General features: G+C 46.0%; 1 protein-coding gene across 7 annotated transcripts in view; it reads right to left on the bottom strand.

The window, feature by feature from the left end:
* Positions 1 to 22,914, bottom strand: part of agap1 (ArfGAP with GTPase domain, ankyrin repeat and PH domain 1) — a 174,157-nt gene that overhangs the window by 118,178 nt on the left and 33,065 nt on the right. For 2 of the 7 annotated variants that reach the window (XM_017481755.3, XM_017481756.3), the window contains exon 1: positions 6,298 to 9,097. The exons of 3 other annotated variants lie outside the window; for them this stretch is intronic. In XM_017481755.3, the coding sequence (XP_017337244.1) occupies positions 6,298 to 7,573 (1,276 nt within the window). In that variant the 5' untranslated portion in view covers positions 7,574 to 9,097. Of the gene's footprint in view, positions 1 to 6,297; positions 9,098 to 22,914 lie in introns of those variants that run through there. 2 more of the 7 variants (XM_017481753.3, XM_017481754.3) reach the window with 2 other exon arrangements.

The following is a 22,914-nucleotide window of genomic DNA, read 5'->3' as shown; positions in this document are numbered from 1 at the left end:
GTTGAGGCTTATTGTCCCGTGATGATTTTTCTCTGCTCAACAAAATAAATAAATAAATAAATCAAATCAAATCAAAAATCAACCATTTAATCATACAGAACAGATTTAAAAAGAAACCCCTCCCCCAACAAAAAATAAATAAATAAAAATAATACCATCCAATAGAGCTGTTGAGTGTCAATAGATTTCCATGTGAATGACCTGGACAACATCAAACAAGCCTAACACACCCTCAGCATGGAGGCAGGGGTGTGCTTAAAACCCTGTTTATTATACAGCAGTCATACACAAGCTCACGCCTTCACAGACACGCTTTTAAACCAGAGCCATACCTCTGAGACGCCTGTGAGATATGCATGAAACCAGGAACGCCCCAAACTCCGCGTACTGCTGCGTAGCATCTGGTTCTCCCCTGAGCATGCACAGCAGTCCTAATCTAGCCATTCCCCCTCTCTGACACACACACGCGCGCGCGCATCCACTGACCTTAATACCAGAATGGAAGAAAGTAAGAACACGCTTGACATTAACCGCAGCACAGCTTCTAGAGAGCATGCACTTTCCTCATGACCGTCTACGCCTTGTGTTCTCTTTTCCAGTCATTTCAGTGTAAAGTGTGTGCACGTACGCAGTGATGCAGAGCGAGGACTATCTGGATCAGGGACGGGTGGTAATCCACAGGGACCTTCCTGATCCCTGTGCTGACAAGCCTGCTACTTAATTAACCGCAAGCCGAATGAGAGACCAGCCAAGAAGCGAGAAATTCTAAGCGAGTGAGCGACCGAGGCAGGTTTTCAGCACTCGCAGTCTATAAGCCACTCTCATTAGAGCTGGGGGAAAATAGCACGAGTGCCACAACGCTACCTGAAGATGCGGTCACGACGTATAGGTTTTACTGTTTCAGTGATGCAGAAAAGAAACACTTGAACAGATGAAATGAAATAAAAACGCGGCAAATTCCTGAGTTTCATGACGCGATGCAGCACGCACGCACACACTCGCTGTTCATACTTACACTCTTCTCCCACTCACACACACCGCTACAACACGTCGCACGTATACAGACAACACTTTCGCATGCTGTTCTCCTTCACACATGCTGCATTCGCACTAAAAGCAACTTCAACCACACACGCCCACATTCAGTGCGTCTACACGGACGACGATAATCCGATACGAACCCGATCGAGACGGTACTCTGATTGAGAAACCGGCATGTAAACAGAGATTACCGGTGACCTTAATCCGATTAACGTCATACTCGATGTAAACACGAATGGAATTAATGCAGGTGGAGTATTCCTGCTTTAGTCGCATCATGGAGGTATATTACAGACATGTAGACACCTTAATCACACTGTTAACGCCGTGTGAGAGTTTTCACCGCATTCTGCGACAGGACACGATCACACACGGCAGCACTCAAGCGTTTTACGGCAAAAGAGAGAGCACGGCTGCGTCCCAAACCGCATACTCGCCTACTACAGGCCTGTAGTAGCTGAAATACACGTATCTCGGCTACTATATAGACGGTAAGTACGCGGTTTGGGACGCGCCCATGGCTTCCACGTCTGTTTATAAAAACACCCGAAACTGTATACGGTATCATAACGAAGACCAAGTGTATGTAGATACGTGAAATTCCGGAGGGACGTCGGACGGCGTGGCGCGGTGACGTAATGACGTGTACCGTTAATCCATCTATGCTCTATAACAAGTAAAACAGGAACATGACGGGAGTATTCTAAAAGCGACTCATGTAAACACCGTAATCAGAATAAGAGCTGCAATAACTAACTGATCAAATCGATAACACTCGCTTCTTAAAATCGTTAACGAATCTCGTTATGGATCAGTCGGTCTGTGCGGCGGGGGGGGGGGGGGGGGGGGGGGGGGGGGGGGGTTACTTCTGTTCTGAAAACACGCTTCGGAGAGTAAATACTAGTCGTGTCGTGTCCGAAATGACGTACTGTACGCTTACACCGTGTCCTCTGCGCTACCATCTAGTCACTAGCACACTAGACTCTACTGTATCGGTTTTAGAAAGATAACATCGTCTCTAACGGAACCCCAGCGGCTTTTTCACTAACCGCAAGTATAAACGGTCTCCTAGTCGACGGCGCATGACGGACGCCGTTAGCTTCAGCCTAATACCCAAGAGTCGACAACGACTTTCTTCAGTTTACTGTTTATCAGCGTTACCTTTTATAAAAAGTAACGCATAAATACTATTATATAATATAAACTTACACATAATATAAACTAATATATAAGTATTTATAATCAGGCAAGTAACTGATTATGAAAACAATCGTTAGTTACAGCCCTAATAAGAATATTGCCTTGTTCAGAATAAGGTCGGTAATTAGATTACTGCTGTCTGTGTAAACGTAGTCACTGACTGATCTTGACTATACAATCATGAACAAAGCGAAGCACTGTGTGCGTGTGCGTGTGCGTGTGTGTGCGCGTGTGTGTACAACAGCAGCAACGTGTGAGGGGTGTAGGCTCGATTTCACGATTACATTACGACATCACTCACGCAATCAGCTAGTGAGTGCATTAATCGGTAAGAGAGCGTAGTTCCTGGATTACTGTACTTGGACAACAAAAGCGCAAGAAGGGAATTCGAAACGATAAAAAAAGGGAGAGAAAGGGAGACATAAAGGGACTGATTGCGTGAGTAAGCTGAATAAAGCACAGTGCCGTGATGTTCATCGATATCATCAATACCACGCGACCGAAAAGATAAGCGGCGGGAGAAAAGCCGCGGCGAAAAACGTGCGATTGGCCTGTTTCCGTAAACGCCTGCGTTCGTGGTGATGGTGATGACGGCGTGGATTGACGACGGTGCTGTCTTAAGGCTTTGTTAACCTGATCTCGACTCGCGCACGGCGAACAACGCGATGTTCTTTCTGAGCTTTGGGGGATGCTGGAAAGACGAATTACGCAGTAACATGGCCACTACGTTACGCTCCACTAGCATTCCATTACGTCCACGGTCAGACGGCAGCCACGGACGATACGCTTATGACCTACTCGGCAAAGCGGCAGCATTTCAGAGGGACTGCTCGACATACTGCGCTCTCCTACAAGGCTCATTATTTTTACATGGTTCTGCTTCTACGCCGCTCCGCAGCCAGGACGAGCCACAGAGGCCTCGTTATGGCCTTTTTGCTGCCTCACACACACACTATTTCTTTATTTCTTACAAGTTTTACGTGCTGGACACATGATGCGTGTTGAGTAGAGAATATATAGAGGCTGGTACAAATGGCAAAAGTAAAAAAAAGTAAAAGCGTGCGTCATAGATAGTGCTGGACCGAGCTTCACTTACTTTACGGGAACGAAACCCTGGCAGCTGTGTGATGAGACTGGCACGGAAACACCGGACTGCAGTCATCCTCAACTACACTGTAGTCCCTCGTTACGCCATCTACACTTCAGGGTTCTGGACATGCCCGGAAGGCACAACATCCCTCGATCGATCAAATACGACGAGCATCTAACAGCATCTTTCTTAGTAGCGGAATGTATATCTGTGTGTGTGTGTGTGTCCCGCCGTACTTACACAGGAATCTACGACCGCAAGTTCCTGTGCAACTAATCCTCCATAAATCCACGCGCGCAACACGCATCAACTCCGCACAGCTGCAAATATAGGTCATACACAAACGGCCACAAATACCTGCCACCATTAACCCGCGAGTCAGAGTGACCTCCAGCTGTGAAAAGCTGGATGCCTGCACTGAAACACCCCCCCGGAGTTTACCACCGCCATGCAATCGAGGGGAAACGAATAAATATAGATGCTTTACTGAGGCTAAAAAGGGCTTGGGAATATATGCTAGTTCCACCGACATTTATTTAGATAGCACTTCACTAAACGAGAGCAAAGATTCCAGTTTCCAGAATAATAAAAGGGGCTGGGAACAAACATTTTATATTTATATATATATATATATATATATATATATATATATATATATATATATATATATATATATATATATATATATACACATATATACATATACACATATATACACACACACACACACACACATATATATATATATACACACATATATATACACATATATACATACACACACACATTATATATATATATATATATATATATATATATATATATATATATATATATATATATATATATATATATATATGCACACACACACACACATATATATACACATATATACATACACACACATATATATATATATACACATATATACATACACACACACACACATACACATACACATATATATACACACACACATATATATATATATACACACATTACACATATATATATATATATATATATATATATATATATATATATATAAATATATATATATATATATAAATATATATATATATATATATATATATATATATACACACACACACACACATATATATATATACACACATATATACACATATACACACACATACAAACACACATATATATAAATAATACACAAGTTATCTGCTGTCTGTTGTTGTCTGTGGTCATGTTAATCAGCCCTCTCGCCTGACACTTTGGGGACATGCTGTACAGAACCACCTAGAAGATCTGAAGGCCACAGACTTTCTGTTCCACATCGAGGACCCTGCCAACATCCTGCCTTTTCTCCTTCAAGCACAAACAACCAAGTGCTTTACTGTTTACGTTCCTGAAAATATGTTTACAGAACTGAACGAGCCTCAGAAACTTCATATATATATATATATATATATACACACACACACGTGCAATAAGGTCAGCACATCACCGACTGTGCCATACGGAAACAAAGCCCATAACGCGGTTGTAGCCGAAAAGACTCTTTGCGCAGATCCCATCTGGGTCTGAAGCCTGCAGACCGATGGTGCTGACTGCGCAGTACAGAATGCTATTTCACATCCGGCTTCTATGCAGGAACACATGGCACCGAGAAAAGCTGGTCCTGTACGCCAGCACCGCAGTGCTAATTGATCCGAACAATGCCCGAACAAAGGCACATGCGCTGTACACAGGACACTCGGCACGCAAAAAATAATGAATAAATAAATAAATAAACTCGGCGATTACGCTGCAGCACAGGCCTTCGTTAAGTCTTGCAGCAGGGCTCCATATTTAACACAAAACATCTCAACCAACAACTGAAAGTTGCCAGCTACAGTACATATCTAATTAGTGGCTATGCCGTGCGAAAGAGTCCGATCTTAACTTCAGGAATGCTTAAAGAATCTGCAGAATGTGGAAACATCCATTCAGCACTGGTAATGTTACACCACACACACACACACACACACACACACACACACACACACAGTTAATGCGCTGTTATCTAAACACACCGTACAGGTCGCAACCTTTAAAACGGACACGGCCTCTTCACTGAAGTTTAACCTCAGAAATAACCGGACTCGCTTATTTCTATTCCGATTTAAAAGTTCTTATCTGAAGGACTGAAGAAAAAAAAAAACGCTCGGGCTCTATATACAAAGGAAGTCACACAAAGCGCATGAAGAATTGTGCTCTCAGCAGACGAGACCAGCTTGTCTTTCGGGACGTACGGCTCACCTCTGAGGCACCAGATGGCCCTTGGCTCACACACAGGCAGGTAATTCATTAACAGCACTTTCAGTGCATACGAAGAATCTACCAGAAGCTCCCCCATTACCATATCACAGACAGTCGTTGGTGGTGGTGGTGGGGGGGGGGTTATCTCAAGTGACCTGCTGTCACCGAGAACATTCAGAGATAGATCATGCATATGAAGCCACAGAGAGAGCTGTAAATGTTGTTTTAAGTGGGCAATTCACTATCCAGGTCCTTCCATTTAGCAAATTAGGTCTTCCCTTCCAAAAGAGAAATGCAACTAGGCAAGAGGAGGAACCCATCACACACGCAGACTTGCGTATCAACGGACAAGGTCAAAAAGACGAGCAATACAGAGAGGGAACGAGAGTCGACGTTTAGTTTAAAGAGAGAGAGAGAGAGAGAGAGAGAGAGAGAGAGAGAGAGAGAGCGCGAGACAGAGAGAAAGAGGAGCAGCTAATAAAAGACTAGACACGCTGTAATGAAACGCAAACACAAAAAGCCCCAAAGAATGGCAGCTAAACATCACCCCTGTGTCCAAAATAAACAAACACCTCTCCAGCCCCCAGCCCGACTTTTCACCACCAGGCAGTCCCACACGCTCCCGTTCTTGAAGATTTAACACCGATCACAGAAAGAAGCGGGGGGGGGTAAAAGACGGAAACTTGTATTACCGTCCCGCAGGAAGCCGTTCACACTCTCGGTGCTGGACTGTGAGGAGCCCTTGACGGCCCTCCTCTGGGAGCTCATCAGGCCATTCTTGAAAAGGGAACGATTGCTGGGGCTGCTCACGGGCGTGGAGGTACTGTCCTTCTTTACGAAGATCCCGCTGAAGAAGCGAAGAAGCCTGCGCTCCTGGCCGCTGGCGCGAAGGCCGGCTGTTCGGAGAAAGCTCTCTTTCTCTACCAGGGGTTTCTCAGAGAGCCTGAGGAGATCGCTGTTGTCCAGCGTGCGGTTTTTACCCTTGGCGCGGTCCCTGCGGCTGGGATCTTTCGAGGAGTCCAGCTGAACAAAGACCTCGTCCACGTCTAGAGCGCCGTCCTTGACAGACTCCTCGACGGCTGGTTTCTGCAGGACCACGGAGGACCGAGTCTGGGTCTCATCACGCCCAATGCAGCCCGAGCTGCTGTGATGCTTCTCTTTGGAGAGGGCTCGGAGCCGCAGCAGCTCCCCTCCTGCCCAGTGGCGAAAGCTGAAACTCCGACGCAGCAAGCTCGGGTGCCTCTTAACCGGCGGGGTCTGGGGCGCCTGCTTCGCAGGACTTCCGTTCTCTTTGGCAAGCAAAGAAGCAAGGCTGTTGTCCTTGGGAAGACTGCCACCTTCTCCAGATGCCTGATCCTCAGCAGCACATCTGCTGACCTGCTCTTCAGCACTCCTGGAAGTCTGGAGGATTCTGTTCATTTTAACACCCACATTTTCCCCGTTGCCAGCAGCTCCTCTGCAGCTTACCTCAGTCTCAACATCTTTAATTCCATTACTCTCATCCCCAGCTTTTCCTAGCACATTACTTTCACGCAAATGAGCGCCATTTTCCATCCGGTCCGATCTTCGAGCATCCTCTGGCGACGTCCCGGTGCGCATCTCGCTCGACTCCATCGTGTTATCCCTTCGCAAATTAAGCACCTTTCGGGTGATTTTCGACCTGCCGAGTTCCAGCTGCCCGGTGCTAAATGTTCGGAAGTTCCGGTAGGCCTGCGAAGACAGCTCGTCGTTTTCGTCCTCCACTTCTTTGACCTGTTCCAGGAGACAACTGCGCTGGATCTCTACAGACCCTTCCCTCCGATACGCACCCACCTTGGGGTTCTCCAGCCGTCGGTGCATCGCAGCCGCACCGCCACCTTCTTGCAAGCTCTCCCTTTTCACCAAGGTGAGAGAGATCCTGTACACGGTTTTCCTTTGCGGCGTGCCCCGATCCATTCTCTCCACGCAATTTCCATCAAGCAGGTACATTCTTCAGACACAACAGTCATAGGAAAAAAAAATGTATTTTATACGCCAATGTAAACAGGGTTCAATGAAGACGGAGGAACATTCCGAAAACAGGTCAATAATACAGAGCACCACTAATAATAATAATAATAATAATAATAATAATAATAATAAACAGTAGGATTCCAGTAGGAGGTCGGGATGTTTAAACTCTCTGGAGTGACGGTCACTTTACAAAAAGAATAACGTCCTAAACTCCACCGGCTCACAGGACTGTCCCGGGTCTAAGAGAACGCGCTCGCGCTGGTGAACGCTCCGGTTACGTGTCCCGCGGCCGTGCTGTCCATCTTGAGAGAAAATCACCTCGGACTGTGTGCGCGTCCCGGTCAATTGAGTGCTGCTGCCTATTGTGCGTGTGCGTGCGTGAGTGCGCGCGCGTGTCTCTCTCTCTCTCTCGCTCTCTCTCCCTCCTCCGCGACGCTCACTCGCGCGCGCGCGCGCTTTCGGGTTCAACCGCCGCGTCCTCAATGTTATTTGCACTCTCATTAAACACGTGTCCAAAAAAGAAAAAGAAAAGAAAGAAGAAGATAAATATATCACACTTCACGCGCTGCTCGTGAACACGTCGCGTCTGCAGATCTGTGTCCTGCTCTGCGCGCGAGCGCTCTGAGAGACACGGTGAAAGCAAAAGCCGGACTGGATCTGGAGCGCGCGCGCTCTCCGGAGAGCATGGGGACGGATGGATATGTTGCATGCTGCTTGCATCACCGATTTAAAACGAACAGCGCCGCAGATAGATATATATTACATATATATCAGACATTTATTGAGCGACATACACCTTCCACACGTCCCTGAGGTGGAGTTTATGACGAGTGTGTGTCATGTGGGGGATAAATAATAATAATAATAAATAAGATGATATATAATTATATGTATAAATGCAGCGCGTGATGGGGGAATTGAGATTCCTTCTAAAAAATAAAAAAAGAAAAAGTTTGTGATATTCAGGTGTGCAGAAAGCAATCCGCAAACAATGCAGACAAAACAGTAAGAGGAGCACGTGATCCGCTCCGGGATGCACAACCATCCGGCGCGCGAGAGGGGCGGGGTTTAACCAGTGTCCCTGTCAATCAAACGGTTTTGAAGGCAACGGGCTCACCTGAGGTCTCCTAGAGTCCAGGTCCTCTTACAGGCTCACAATAAATCACTTACATGCTCAAGTACTACTGCCGAAGAGTCACGCCCTCACATGACTCTGTCCACACAAAGTGGTATGACTGTTGTTTTGTTTTTTTTCCCCCCATGTTTTTCATTTCTCACATTTCTTTTTCTATATTCATGAGCACATAATGTTCACAGAACATGAGGAGCTGCGCCTTTTTTTTTTGTTTTAAAATCATGATCACGGACTAAAAGTACGAGCTGGATCATTAGAGGAGATAAACTGGTTTAATCCTGTATGGGGAAATGAAAACACTTGTTCCAGCAGCGAGTGTTACACACAGCAGATACATACATCTAACACACGATATATGAGCGTCCAAGCGTCGATATGACAAGCATGCACAACGAGTGGGAGCAGAATGATACACAGGGAACTAAACTGAGATTATATATATATATATATATATATATATATATATATATATATATATATATATATATATATATATATATATATATACATATACACACACACACATATATATATATATCTCAGAAAACGTCCCGCAATCAGCAAATTGTCCGATTCACTCACAGTCAGACAGGAACATTTATGACAGGTGACGTTTCTGTAAGGCTATGTGAATACCTTAATTATGTTACACTTTATAAAGCAGACAGCACACACACACTTTTACCTGCCCTCTTGCCCACTCCTCATTGCCCCTCTCTCTCCAAAAGAGGGAGGCGTCTGTAATACAGATCAATCCTCTAATCTCCCCTCGAAACCCTGCGCCTTGGGTTCGCCTGACATTTGTGGAATCATTACGGAGATTAAGTGTGGATTAGGGAGGGGTTCTTTAACGCTCATTCTCACCCGGCTGCTTTCTGCTTTCTCCTTCGCAGCCCCTCCCTGCCCAGAAGAGCACCACCTGCCCAAATGTGCCTCCATCATGAACAAGGTCCTTCCAGCATCCCATCCTCCCTTCCTTTTCTTTGTGAGATGATTTTTATATATATATATATATATATATATATATATATATATATATATATATATGGGGGGTTTTTTTTTGCTTGTTTTCTAATTATTATTATTAGAACAAAGTATGTGAGTACAACAACATGAATACAGGAGAAACAAAACAATGAGCCAAAACCAAACAAAACAGTGCTGTGCATGTACATCTCTATTCAGTATGTACGTAAATATATTTGTAAGGCAAGATGTAGATTAAAGTGTAGAGAGGGGAGAAAAAAGAAAAAAAAACACACGTGTATATATAAGCTACGGGGAACAAAAAAAAAACGAACAAATAAATAAATAAACAAAGGGAGGAGGCATACCGAGGAGATACGGGGACGGGCCACCATTCGGGGGGAATCAGAGTAGGACAGTAGGACACCCGCCCCAGCCAGGACCCATCACTCTGATGCATCTTCACGACCGAGACCAGCGTGCCCGTGGCCTGCATGTCGCCCTGCACCCCCACTGGGGAGAGCCAACCCACTGGACCACCTCTCCCATCCTCCCTTCCATCACACGCGATGCGCCCGGTACGTTCAGGAAGTGAGCTAGTGATATCCAGGTTTATTAAGCCTTATATATAACCTTACACACGTAATAAATCACACCGCGTCAAAGCTCCAATCCTCTCTGCCCTCCTGCCCACTCCTCATTGCTGCTCTCGGTCTCTCCGAATGCACAAGAAAACGGCGAAAACCTGTACAGATGTTCAAATTCGTTGGTCATATAAGTATACCAAGTCTCACACAGAGAAACGATTATTACGTAGACCACATTAAGATGGAATGATGTACCGTCTAACATGTGTTCACGGACGGTACGGATTTAGACACATCAGCGGTGTTAAACACACAGAGGTACAGGTATACAGTATCAGTGCAGAAACCAACTGCACTCCGTATTTTTGCAACCAAAAAGGAGTCTGCAGGAAAAGTCATTAAGGACACATCTGGAGTGCAAGGTAAATCATCTTAACTTCACGACACGCTGTCGCCTTAATAAAGCCGGATTTAAAGCTGTGATTTTGCTTTGTAGGGAAAAAAAAATCTCAACATTTATATCTCTATCTATTTTCTATACCGCTTATCCAACAGGGAACCTGGAGTCTATCCCAGGGAGCATGGGGCACAAGGCGGGGTACACCCTGCACACGTTCACACGTCTATTCATACACTACGGATCAGCCTACCATGCATGTCTTTGGACCGGAGTACGCGACGGAAACCCCTGCAACACGGAGAACACGCGAACGCCGCACACACAGGGCAGCGGTGCGAATCGAACCCCCGACCCTGGAGGTGTCGGGCGGACGTGCTAACCGCTAACCCAGCGTGCGCCCGACATTTATACAAAATAAATAAATAATCAAACAAACGCTCAAGACGACACGCTCACCGCCGGCCGATTACGTGCCATCGCAGTCGAATGTTCGGGAAGTGTCGAGACGTTTAGATTGAAATCCCCCAGTCTAACTGATGCTACGACGCTCGTATGAAAAGCCGTCACCGGAACAGGATGACGTGAAACTCTCGGGACCGTCACGAGTATCTGTATTAAAAGACTGCGGTTTAAATCCAGTCTGCGTTCGCAGAAACCCTAAAGACATGGCGCCGGTGGTGAGATAGCGCAGAGCGACACCGTTCCAAACGGGAAATGGCTCAAATCTCCCTCTCTTAGTGCACCAACCAGGCTCATATACACTTGAGTGTTTTCCCAGCACCCTTGATTCCATGGACAGCCCTTCCGGAATGAAGTCTGTGTGTCAGAGCAGGAAAAACACTAACATGTCAGTGGGATGAGCGCTGCCCATCACAGAGAGGACGAGGGGCGGGATTTAATACAACTCCTACAGGGTAAGGGATGATCCCGTTCCTAATGATCTCCGAGCCGGCAGCCTGAACGCTCAGTGCACTAGACTATTGCTCACATACTCCCTCGACTACTGAATTATTAACACACAGACCACAACAGAGGTCGTCAGCGTAGGGTCCGTGAACCACAGACACGCCGTCCGGAGGATAATATCGAGCTAAAACCCTGTTCGAGAGGAGTCTGTAGTGTTTGGTCACTCGAACTGAAAGGGTTTCATCCAAACCAGCATCAGGAGTCTACGTGGAAACTGTCAGGAATGAATGAACAATGCAGTAAATACCCGAAATATTACTGCACACACATTTAAACAATGATGAGGGTCAGATCCGAACAGCCGAGGAAGCCGGTGTAATTTATTTTACGATTAAAGTGGACGCAAAACGTTTGCAGCCCCCTGCTGTAAGATACTTAATATTAAGATCCATCCATCCATCCATCTTCTACAGCGCTTACTCCTTCTTCAGGGCCGCGGGGAACCTGGAGCCAATCCCAGGGCGCATCGGGCACAAGGCGGGGTTAATATTAAGATACTTGTATTAATTTAGAATGAATTAAACACGCACAAAAAAATGAAATAGCTTATGAGCTGACCATATGTAGACTAATTACTGGATTTTTTTGAGCCCGACATGTCACTTGTCCAAACGCATACGTTGCTATAGTAACTAAGCGTTTTGTGGTGTTGTTTTTTTTGTTTGTTTTAAAGACGAGCGTCCTTCGACGGACAGAAATTGCTGAAAAGGAGCTTGGATTGTTTGCAATAAGCCTGGCTTATCGAGTTAGCCTGCCTTATGCAGATCTTCTTGCGTCTGACGGCTCCGGAATGAAAGAGTTCTATCCGTCACCGCTCAGGGCTAACGCTGTTTTCGGCTCGGTGCGAGGGACGGAGTTTCATTTCTTTTCGGCGAGAAGTTCCCGAGTTATGCGGAAAACAATCCTGCGTGCTCTTCTGAAAAAGAATTTCTTTCATTTACACTTTTATTGTTCCTACTGTAGCAATGACTATAAAAAAATATATATATATATATATATATAAATATATATAAAATGAGATATTATGAGAATATGTCTGTTCAAATAATATGTACAATCCAAACTCTGGCTTAGAACCGATTTAAAACTTTTCCCACACACACACAAAAAAATATTACAGCAATTACATAAACAGGAGCACGGACATTTAGACTGCGTTGCCTTCTTTCTTATTTCTTCATAATGTACTGCTCCAACAGCGTCCCGGTTTCTGTAGTCGGAGCTGCAAACCGATGACAGGATCAGTTTCGCATAATGCCATTATTTTTCTTCCAAAGCAGCTCTAATTGCAGAGAAGCAAAACCCTGAAACGAGCACGATAGCGGCGAATATCCTACACGGGGGGACGCAAATTATACACCGACCTACACTGCCGAGTCACTTCAAACGCAAGCCACCCTTTTATCATAGTCAAAGGAATGACATGCGCACGGCGTAAACGGCGTAAGACGAGAGCAGTGCTACTCCAGGTCAGTATGCAGTGGATTTGAAGTACAGTCAGGAATGCCAGGCAGCTACACGCCGTGTTCACCGGGGACATAACGGCACATGCGTGTGAAATATGTACAGGTAATGACGTCAGGCACGTGTTTGGATGTGCTTGGACACCACAAATGATAACTACTGCATTTTTAAAAAAATAAATAACATTTCAGTAATGCACACTATGTACTCACAGTCAGAACAAACCCTACGGAGAGAGACACCGATCCTAAAACGTCGGCAGCACCACACCGTGCTGAGCCGTGCTTGTCGTTCGTATGAGATAAGCTACGCTGTTTATTAATACGGATTGATTATAGTGACCCACCCACGTCATGTCGTAGACTCTCAGTCGGAGATGGTCGCGGTGACGGCTTCGCCCGTTTCTCTGCTGTAACCGGTGTCATTAGAATGATTCCTGACAATGGGAACAAGCTTGAGCTGACTTAGGCAAATCATTTGCGATAATAAACATGAACATGCCGGGGAACAGTTCCGATCATTATACGAGGATTAGAGCCGCAACAACTAATCGATCACACTCGATGATTAAAATCGTTAACGAATCTCGTTATGGATCAGTCGGTCTGTGCGGCACGGGGGAGATTTACTCACGAGGTCACTTCCGTTCTGAAAACACGCTTCGGAGAGTGAATACTAAAGTCGTGTCCCAAGCGAGGTGCTGTACACTTACACTGTGCACTATGTACTCTCCCGTCTAGTGTGTGGATTTCAGAAAGGTGAGATCATCTCGAATGGAACACTAGCGGGTTTTTTTACTAACCGGGACGATACGTCGCTTCCTAGTCGACGACGCATGACGTCATACGCACGCAATGCGACGCCGCTAGCTTTAGCCTCGGAGTCACCGACACGGACTTTCTTCAGTTTACTGTTCTGTCAGCGTCATCTTTTATTCCCAACACGACCTCGGTGCTCATCAGACGGAGGCGAAATCGTCACGTGAGGCAGGAGGGGATTTTATATCAAATTTATATATATGTGTGTGTGTGTGTGTGTGTGTGTGTGTGTGTGTGTGTGTGTGTGTGTGTTGGGTTCTTTTCTGTTTTGGACAAACAGTTGTGCAAAGTTTTCGTCTGAATTTATATTTGTAACACTCAGTCTGTGGATTTTATTTTAAAGAAACAAACAAACAAACAAACAGGCACTGAAAGTTTGCCCCGCCCCCATCCGATTAATCGGGGAGAAAAAAAAAAAATAAAAAAAATAATAATAATAATAATAATAATAGGCCAACTAATTGATTGTGAAAATAATCGTGAGCTGCAGCCCCAGCGAGAATATTCACCAGTCAGATATAATATTTAAACCCCCTGCCTAATAGTGTGTACGTCCCTCTTGTGCCATCTGTACAGCTCCGACTCGCCGAGGCACGGACTCCACAAGACCTGTGAAGGTGCGCTGTGGTAAAACCATGCCGGCAAAAGTCAAACCGTCAGGGCTGGATCATACACATGCACTCACTCACTCGCTCGCTGAGAATTTTGACTGACCTGATTACATCGCTTTGATCCTCGCGGGTCAGCGCTGAACTCTCAAACGCCGATTTATATGTCTTTGTAATGAGGGGTTTACTCACTGAAACACTGCTACGATATCCCTCTGAGGACAGGTTCTTCTTGCGGACGGTCTGTCCGATCACGTTTCTGTACTGACGTACTCCGTAACCTGAAGAACACTCACCGCTGTGTTCTACGTTACACGCCACACTGACGCGCGGTCGGTCATCGGACCGCCGAACAAATTCCAACCCCCTGTACCGTCTTCCCTCTCGATCTAAACGCAGAGGTCACTAGCTACTGAAACACATCCGGTCAGGCCGTCTTTCTGCCTGACGCTCCTGTCGTAATGAAGCCTCTTTCTGACCCTCCACTGAACGTTCTCAGGAACAACATCCCAAAACCCAAATGGGAAAAGCTACAGAGCCATAGCGCAGTCACAGACCCACAACTAATCGTGTCTGGACGGCGCGCCCTGTCAGATTTCACAACCGTGCTCTGGCGTATCCTAAATAACGACAAGTGCCTGGCTACTTGTTTCCCTGCACTGTACATTACTCCGGCTTTAACAGGACAATCCTTTAAAAGTTTAATACAAGTCTGGTTCGATAAACGCCAATGAAAACGCCGGGCAGGGCTGGCAAGCGAGCGGCGTTTTGCCGGAACGTTCATGATGTTAAAATTTGCAATACACAACAACAGTCTTCAACACAAGCACAACTGTCAGGTCTGACAGCTTTTCGCACCTAACACTTTACTTTATCGATATTACTGATCGATTAAACCTACATACGGCCCACGTGAACCGTAAAAGGACCGCTGAGGGTCGACGTGTTAAAACACCGGTTCTGCCGAGTGCAGTTTTTTCTTTTTATCCTGTTCCTGAACACACACAGTATAAAACCATAACAAAACTGAAAATAAACGACTGTATAAAGGAGAAGCTTGTAGTTTAACGTACCACACTTAGCCCCATCAAAGAGAGCAGTATATAACATTACCAATCATCTGACGTCGTCATAAATACAACAGCCATCCCTGTTCTTATTTATTTATTTATTTGTTTATTTTAGCTAAAGAGGCCAAACTTTGTGATTGTGCGGCTTTCTCAGATTCTTTTGTGTGATCTAGTTGCGATCGAGCGGAACACCTTTGTCGAGATGTGGGCAAAATGCTGAAAAACAAGACACACAAGCAAGAAGAAAAAATGTACGCGTCTCAACTTTTCCTACTTTCCGATTCATAACGAGAGCGAAATGGGCGCTTAGTGGTTAGCACGTGTGCCTCACACCTCCAGGGTCGGGGTTCGATTCCCACCGTGGCCCTGTGTGTGTGGAGTTTGCGTGTTCTCCCCGTGCTGCGGGGGTTTCCTCCGGGTACTCCGGTTTCCTCCCCCAGTCCAAACACATGCACGGTAGTCTGATTGGCGTGTCCAAAGTGTCCGTAGTGTATGAATGTGTGTGTGATTGTGCACACTGTCCAGGGTGTACCCCACCTTGTGCCCCATGCTCCCTGGGATAGACTCCAGGTTCCCCGCGACCCTGAAAAGGATAAAGCGGTGTAGAAGACGGATGGATGAGAGCGAATTTGTTTGCACGTCTTACTAGGCCAATAAAACCTGATTCTGATTCACAGCGTCAGAGGATGACAGAACAGACACTAGGTGCTCTAGAAGAAGGACGGACAGATGACGGATTTAAAACATGAACTGATTGAAGCAGGTGTTCTTCAGCCTGTTCTCCACTCTGTCGCAAGACTTTCATCCCAGATAAAAGGCTTAAGCGAGATTTTTATTTTATTTAAAATCCCTGTTTAACACGCTCCGCTGCTGGATCTGCTTTCCTCAGTATCATTTCCTGGTCCTTTCTTTCACATCCAGCTTGTGTACAATTGCTGCTCTGTCTTCTTAGGGCAGATTGAACAGCTCACTAGTGTTAGAGATAACAGGATGTCCTCAGCAGGTGTATTCACAGCACTCAACATGTTCTATTAGATTCCGTTTCCCAAAAGGGTTAGCCGGTTTTAACCGAAATGTTTCGGGGGCATCCGTAATAACACGCCGAATTTCACGCGAATAAACCTGGAAACAGTTTTTGTTTACCTTAAGCAAGGGCGCTTCGTCGGCACATCATCCTAGCGGGGAGGAAATCGAGAGGAGACGGTAGATTAACCGATTACTAAGCTGAGATGTGCGGAAGGGGCGGGGCTTGCAGAAAGTCACCCAAACACCTGCGCAACTCTCACTCATTTTACACGGTGCCCGAAAAAGCCTTCGCTCCCCGCGTGCATCGATGAGCCTTGGGCGCCCATGACCTTGTCGCTGGTTCACCGGTTGTCCTTCCTTGGTCTACTTATGGGAGGTACTAACCCTAACCACGGCATACCAGGAACACTCCACAAGACCTGCCGTTTCAGAGATGCTCTGACCCGCTCGTCTAGCCATCACAATTTGTCCTCATCGCTCAGATCCTTACGCTTTCCCCAATAACTTAGGAGACCTGACTGTTCACTTGCTGCCTAACATATCCACACCTCGACAGGTGCCACGGTAACCAGATAATCAATGTCATTCACGTCACCCATCAGCACTTTTAATCACTGCAGGTCACCGTTCTACATTAACGCACCGTCTAGAATAATAATTCATTAGATTAATGTAGCACTTTAGATAGTACGGGGGGGGGGGGGGGGGGTCTCCTCAACCACCACTAGTGTTTAGCATCCACCTGGATGATGCGAGAGCAGCCATAGTGCACCAGAACACCACCGCACACCAGCTATTAATGGAGAGGAGAGAGTGATGTAGCCGATTCAGAGATGGGGATTATTAGGATAGAGACGGACAAATGGGGGAGTTTCACCAGGACACCGGGGTATAAACAACTGTAACCATAGTAACATACAGTTAAACCCAGGCTTCATTCTTAGTACAGACGCAGGTAATACACACGCCCTAACCCTATTTATTGTAATTCTTTCAAATAAATGTAACCTTATGGCACTACTTCATCTCTGTGTATGATTTAGAGTGAGTCGAATTCTACATCTAACGACCTGCATATAAAATAACGAAAGTTAAATCATTATTTTAATAGTTTTTCACTGCAAACTACACTCACAGCTTTAACTTTTCATTGCTGGCAAGCCACCATGGTATAACGGGTTATCCCTATATTCCATCCATCCATCTTCTACACCGCTTCTCCTTCTTCAGGGTCACGGGGGAACCTGGAGTCTATGCCAGGGAGCATGGGGCACAAGGCGGGGTACACCCTGGACAGGGTGCCAGTCCATCACAGTCACTCATACACACTCACACACCCATTCATACACTACGGACACTTTGGACACGCCGATCAGACTACCGTGCATGTCTTTGGACTTTACGTCGGAAATAGCCGTTAGTTGCAGCCCTATTATCAGGTCTGTAAACAGGAAAATAAAAACTCTTGCAAATCCACAATATTTACAAGTTGTGAACATTGAACGGAAGCCAGACTGTCAGCATGACAGGAGCACGGTCCGTAATCTACCGGACAATCTAGTCCAGTTTCTTATCTAGAAAACACGCCAGACTCTGCTCCCTGCGAAGCATCCTTAGCAGCGCTATCTCCTTTGCGCGGATTACGTCAGACCTCTCGAGAGCGCCGAGGCGTCCCACATCCGAGCAGAGGAAAAACGTGTCGGAGTAGTAACGTGTGGCCAGTTGTGTGGTGGAGGAAGCGTGACAGTCGTGCAGTCATTAGGACAGGGTTAACAGAACGCCCGTTCAATCAACAAGGAAACACAAAGGGAGCACAGCAGAGGGTTTGTTTTTTCCCCTTGCCCAGCCCGGGAGTTCAGCGGGCTGGCATTAAGATGGAGATCAGGAAACCAAAAGCCAGATGGGACCTGGCACTGCGGCGGAACAGAAAAGGAAGAGGTGCTCTTGCTTAATGTAGTCTGCACTTGAACACACCCTTGGCTTCAGCAGCTGCCTCTCCTCCCACACACACACACTATTCCCGCTCTGCATCGCATTAAATATGAAACATCACACACACACACACACACACACAGGTTACGGTTTGTCTTCGCATTTCGACACACTTACTAATGTAAACAGGGCTGTTTAAAAGGAGCCGCTGGTGTAAAGCGGGTTTGCGGATCGTTGGTTACTCCACGGTGGCTTCGGTGCCGAACAAATCTCTCCGCTCATCAGTTCGTTTCGGTTATTTAAATCTCAGAACACACACACAGAGCATGGGGGGGGGGGGGGGGGGGGGATTGTAGCATTACATATGAAAACATTAATTAATCCAGTTGCAATGTCACACGACTGCACTGATGAGTAAATATTCTAGAAGAAAGGGAGCTGGAGTGAGAGAAAAAGAGTGAGAGTGTGTGGGAGAAGCAGCACACTGCCTTTCATCCCTCTGAGGAGGCAGAAATTGGGTTAGTTAATCGAGAGAGAGAGAGAGAGAGAGAGAGAGAGAGAGAGTACAGACCCCTGCTGGTGCACACACACACTCACTCCGCACTGGCACTAATACTGAGAACACGCACACTAAAGCACAGAAATAACAATCACACTTTCTCTACAGACACGACAACTACACACAACATAAACGATTCCCGGCGAATACTCCTTCGTTCCTGCTCTTCAGACGTCAGGGTCTTAACGTGAGCTCACCGTTATCCGAGCCAATCGGGAGACACCCGGCACACAATAACGACGACAAAATAAACAATGCAAATTTCCTGACTCCATGATTAGCTCAAAAAAAAGGAAAGGGGGGGGGGAGAAGAGAGGCGTGGATCTTACCTGTGAGGACCCACCGTCCATATGATGAGGACATGAAAGAGAAGAGAAAGAAAAAGATTCGTTAGGAGAAATTAAGATCATACCACATACACTGCGGTGCATTTAAATGTTATAGGCTGTTTAATGCCCGCTTCTTGACGGGTACTCAAGGTCAGAAAAGTCGCACACTTCCTGTTACCGATCTTGTCTGATACGTCACCTCCAAATGACTGCTCTGCAAAACCATTTCGCTTCCCATGAGGCATTTCTGACAAAGCGTGAACTCTTCTGTAGGCTTCACATCGCCCTGTGGCTTGGTGGGAGTTGCCTACTCTCATCACACACCAATCAGAGCAACACTAACCAACCAGGTATGCGGAAGGGGGCAGTAGTGCTTTCCTCAGAGGGTGTTGTGCCGCCCCGTGACGTGTGTGCAGCTCCAGAAGACGCAGCTTGGCTGGTTACACCTATCTCTGAGGAAGCATATGATAGACTTCACCCTCCGCATCTTGTAATATGATTTGGGAGACCTGGATGGTGGGTGGGAATTGGCCAAGACTAAATTAGGGAGAAAACTGAGGAAGGAGGGAGGGAGGAGGGGGGGGGGGTTTAATCACAAGCTCCTCAGATGATATCTCAGAAAAACCCTTTATCACCATATTGATCACGTTGATCATACTGTCAATCTAGCCGGCCCTACACTGCAATCCCATGGGGTCTGAAAGTTGGGCAGTACCTGCCAACAGCTGTATGATCAATCCACACTGATGCTGAATCAAAACAGGACACTCAAAGTAAACTACTGCTGAACGCTGTTGGGAAAAATAAACCGTACCGACTGTACCGTGAAAACGTGCTGTACTTTTTAAAAAGAAATATTAATATATACATATTAACTATTAATACATATTAAAGTAAATAAAAGATATTCATCCAAACTGAGCCAAAAAGTAGCACTCCAAATAACAGATAAAAATACAGGCAAACAATAATGAATCAAAGAACACTTCAAACACCACAACAAAACTGGTCAGTGATGGTATTTATTTCGCCTCTAGAGGCCGCTCTCGTACCGTATAATCACAGTGGACCCTTCTCAGCCTTTTCTCAGATCCCGGGCTACTCGAGAACAGGAAAGAGATCACTCCTGATTCATTTACCCAGAACAAGAGCCCATTTATTATACAGCTACGTTATCTTAATATCTCAAATAATACGACATAACATTTGAAAAAACGATTCGACGCGGCTGTGAAATCCAGACATGTTTATTCTGATTAGAATACATGACCGGAGCCGACAACCTTTACACATTAGTACACTAGTACGCTCAAGTTATCACTCAAAAACAAACAAAATACACCTAAAGAGCAGTCTCGTCGTTCTCCCCAATAAAAACAGGAGGCGTGCACATGATCTGAACTCTCCCGTATTAACTGGAAGCCCCGCCCCCTTCCCCATCTCACGTCTCTCTTGGGACTCGCGGGGCGTTCTCGCTTTCTGACGCAATGAGTGACGGATATTTTGAGTGCGTTAATGCGAAACCCAATCCGTCCATGTATGTTGGACTTAGCTAACAGTAGACGAGTATATCAGTAACATCGGACAACTATTCATTAGGGATGCCTTCTGCAATTTCAGAAGGGGAAAAAAATCAGCCGTTTGAACAGGAAACTGATTTGGGTTGTGGTGTTTACCGGTTATGCATGTGTTCAGACTGCCGCTGCGAGCAAGCAGCTCCCGACTGCACAGCGGGTGTAGAGGGTATGCACTGACGTCACTTTCCCCTCGGCTGGTCTGAGTGCCAAAACTTCCAGCTAAAAGGCTGGTTTAAATAGGGGAAGCTGCGAAAGCGCTGGCATAAATAAAGATCATCAGGTTAAATTAAAGGCAGTTGGACTCGATAGTGACCCTTACAACTTGCCCAAGAACCTGAGGTCCATGGACATTGGCATGTGGCCAGAAATCGGTTTTCCCCACATTTATATGTACCTGAAGCCTGAAGGAATACAAAAGCCTTGACGCTTGGTCCTACTTCAAGGCGGGATTTGTTGGAGAAATTAAAGTTACAAGAACATCAGTAAACATTCTAGTTGTATGTGGACAGGTATGTACGAATATCTTTATCTTATGATATCATTTTATCCGCTAAACCGTAAGCTAGCTAGTCCTAGTTAGTTTGTAGCGAACACTGCTTCCACTTACTAAGGTGATCTATTTGTGAAGGTGAAACACAGTCAGAGAATGTATGAGCCCCCGTTATTCATCACTGGAAATAGGCAGCGTTTAAAAAGAAATCTGTAGCAATTTATTCATCATTGTACATGAACATCACATGCCGGAAGGTGCGTGCGCTCTACTCTCCTTAATCGCTCCTTAAACCTGAAACGGTGGGAAAACAAGTTTTCCTGGCTGTTTCGGACGATCGTCTGCCGTTAATGTTCCGCAGGGAAACATCAAGCCTAGTAGCTAGCTAGCTGGAGTTTTAGCTGCGGCGTTTTAGCTGGTGAGCTACATTTCCAGACAACCGGTCGTGAGAACATGCGGCACGCTGGAGCTTTTACTTGCCTGGTAATGAAAGGATGACTTGGCCAGCCCTGCCATACACAACATTTATTTCATTTGAACTACTGGAACTATTCCTGAGTATCTTCGTATGAGTAATTCATATTTTATCCTTCACGAGGTGATCTGGATTCTATACGGCATTTAAAATGATACATTAATAAGGTGGCGAGGCTGAGCGAAGCGTGAGCCAAGTTACGCTTACGCAAATATATACACATCCTCCTGCTCTTACCAGTTACTGTGAGACAGTGTTTGCTTTACATGGTGTGTGTGTGTGTGTGTGGCTGAGCAGCAGAGGAAGAAACCACAGCAAAATGAAGTCAGGAATAAGTGAGCGGTCACGGAATGAGCTTTTCAGACACTTCATATTTGATCAAAATCGGTGGACGTGGCCAGTGCACCATGGGCCTCTCGGGCCACCAAGACGAGCGCGCACATACACACGGCACATGCTATCTTACAGCAAAGTGGCAAGAACGCCAGCAGCTGAGCCAGTAAACCCCGCCTCCCCCCTCCCCGGGGCATCGCCATGACACACTTCCCACCAGATTCTCCTTAATTACCCGACACCGTTCACACCATATGCTCATCCTCCAAATGCCCTGAAATCAAACTTCCTGAACTGCTCCACTCCGCAGCACAGCGTGCTCTCACGGAGACGAAACATAACTGGGGGTCAGAAATAGGTGATTTTCAGTAAAAGAATAAACATGTGCAAACAGCTCTGTGGGTAGGGGAGAGAAAGGGGGGGGGGCGGAGAAAGAAAAAGAAAAAAAAAACAGCCCAGAGGAACACGCTTGGCTTGCAAACATACATGATGCAGTCCTCGACCTCGTTTTCTAAAGCAATGGACTCCAGTTGGCGAACGACTCGTGAAAACGCACTGCGTCCTGCCGGCTTGGCGAAGACG

Source organism: Ictalurus punctatus, chromosome 12 (assembly GCF_001660625.3).
Source record: "Ictalurus punctatus breed USDA103 chromosome 12, Coco_2.0, whole genome shotgun sequence".
In the NCBI taxonomy this organism is placed as follows: Eukaryota; Metazoa; Chordata; class Actinopteri; order Siluriformes; family Ictaluridae; genus Ictalurus; species Ictalurus punctatus.
Note: the sequence above shows the minus strand (reverse complement) of the source record. Positions and strands in the feature narration are given on the sequence as shown.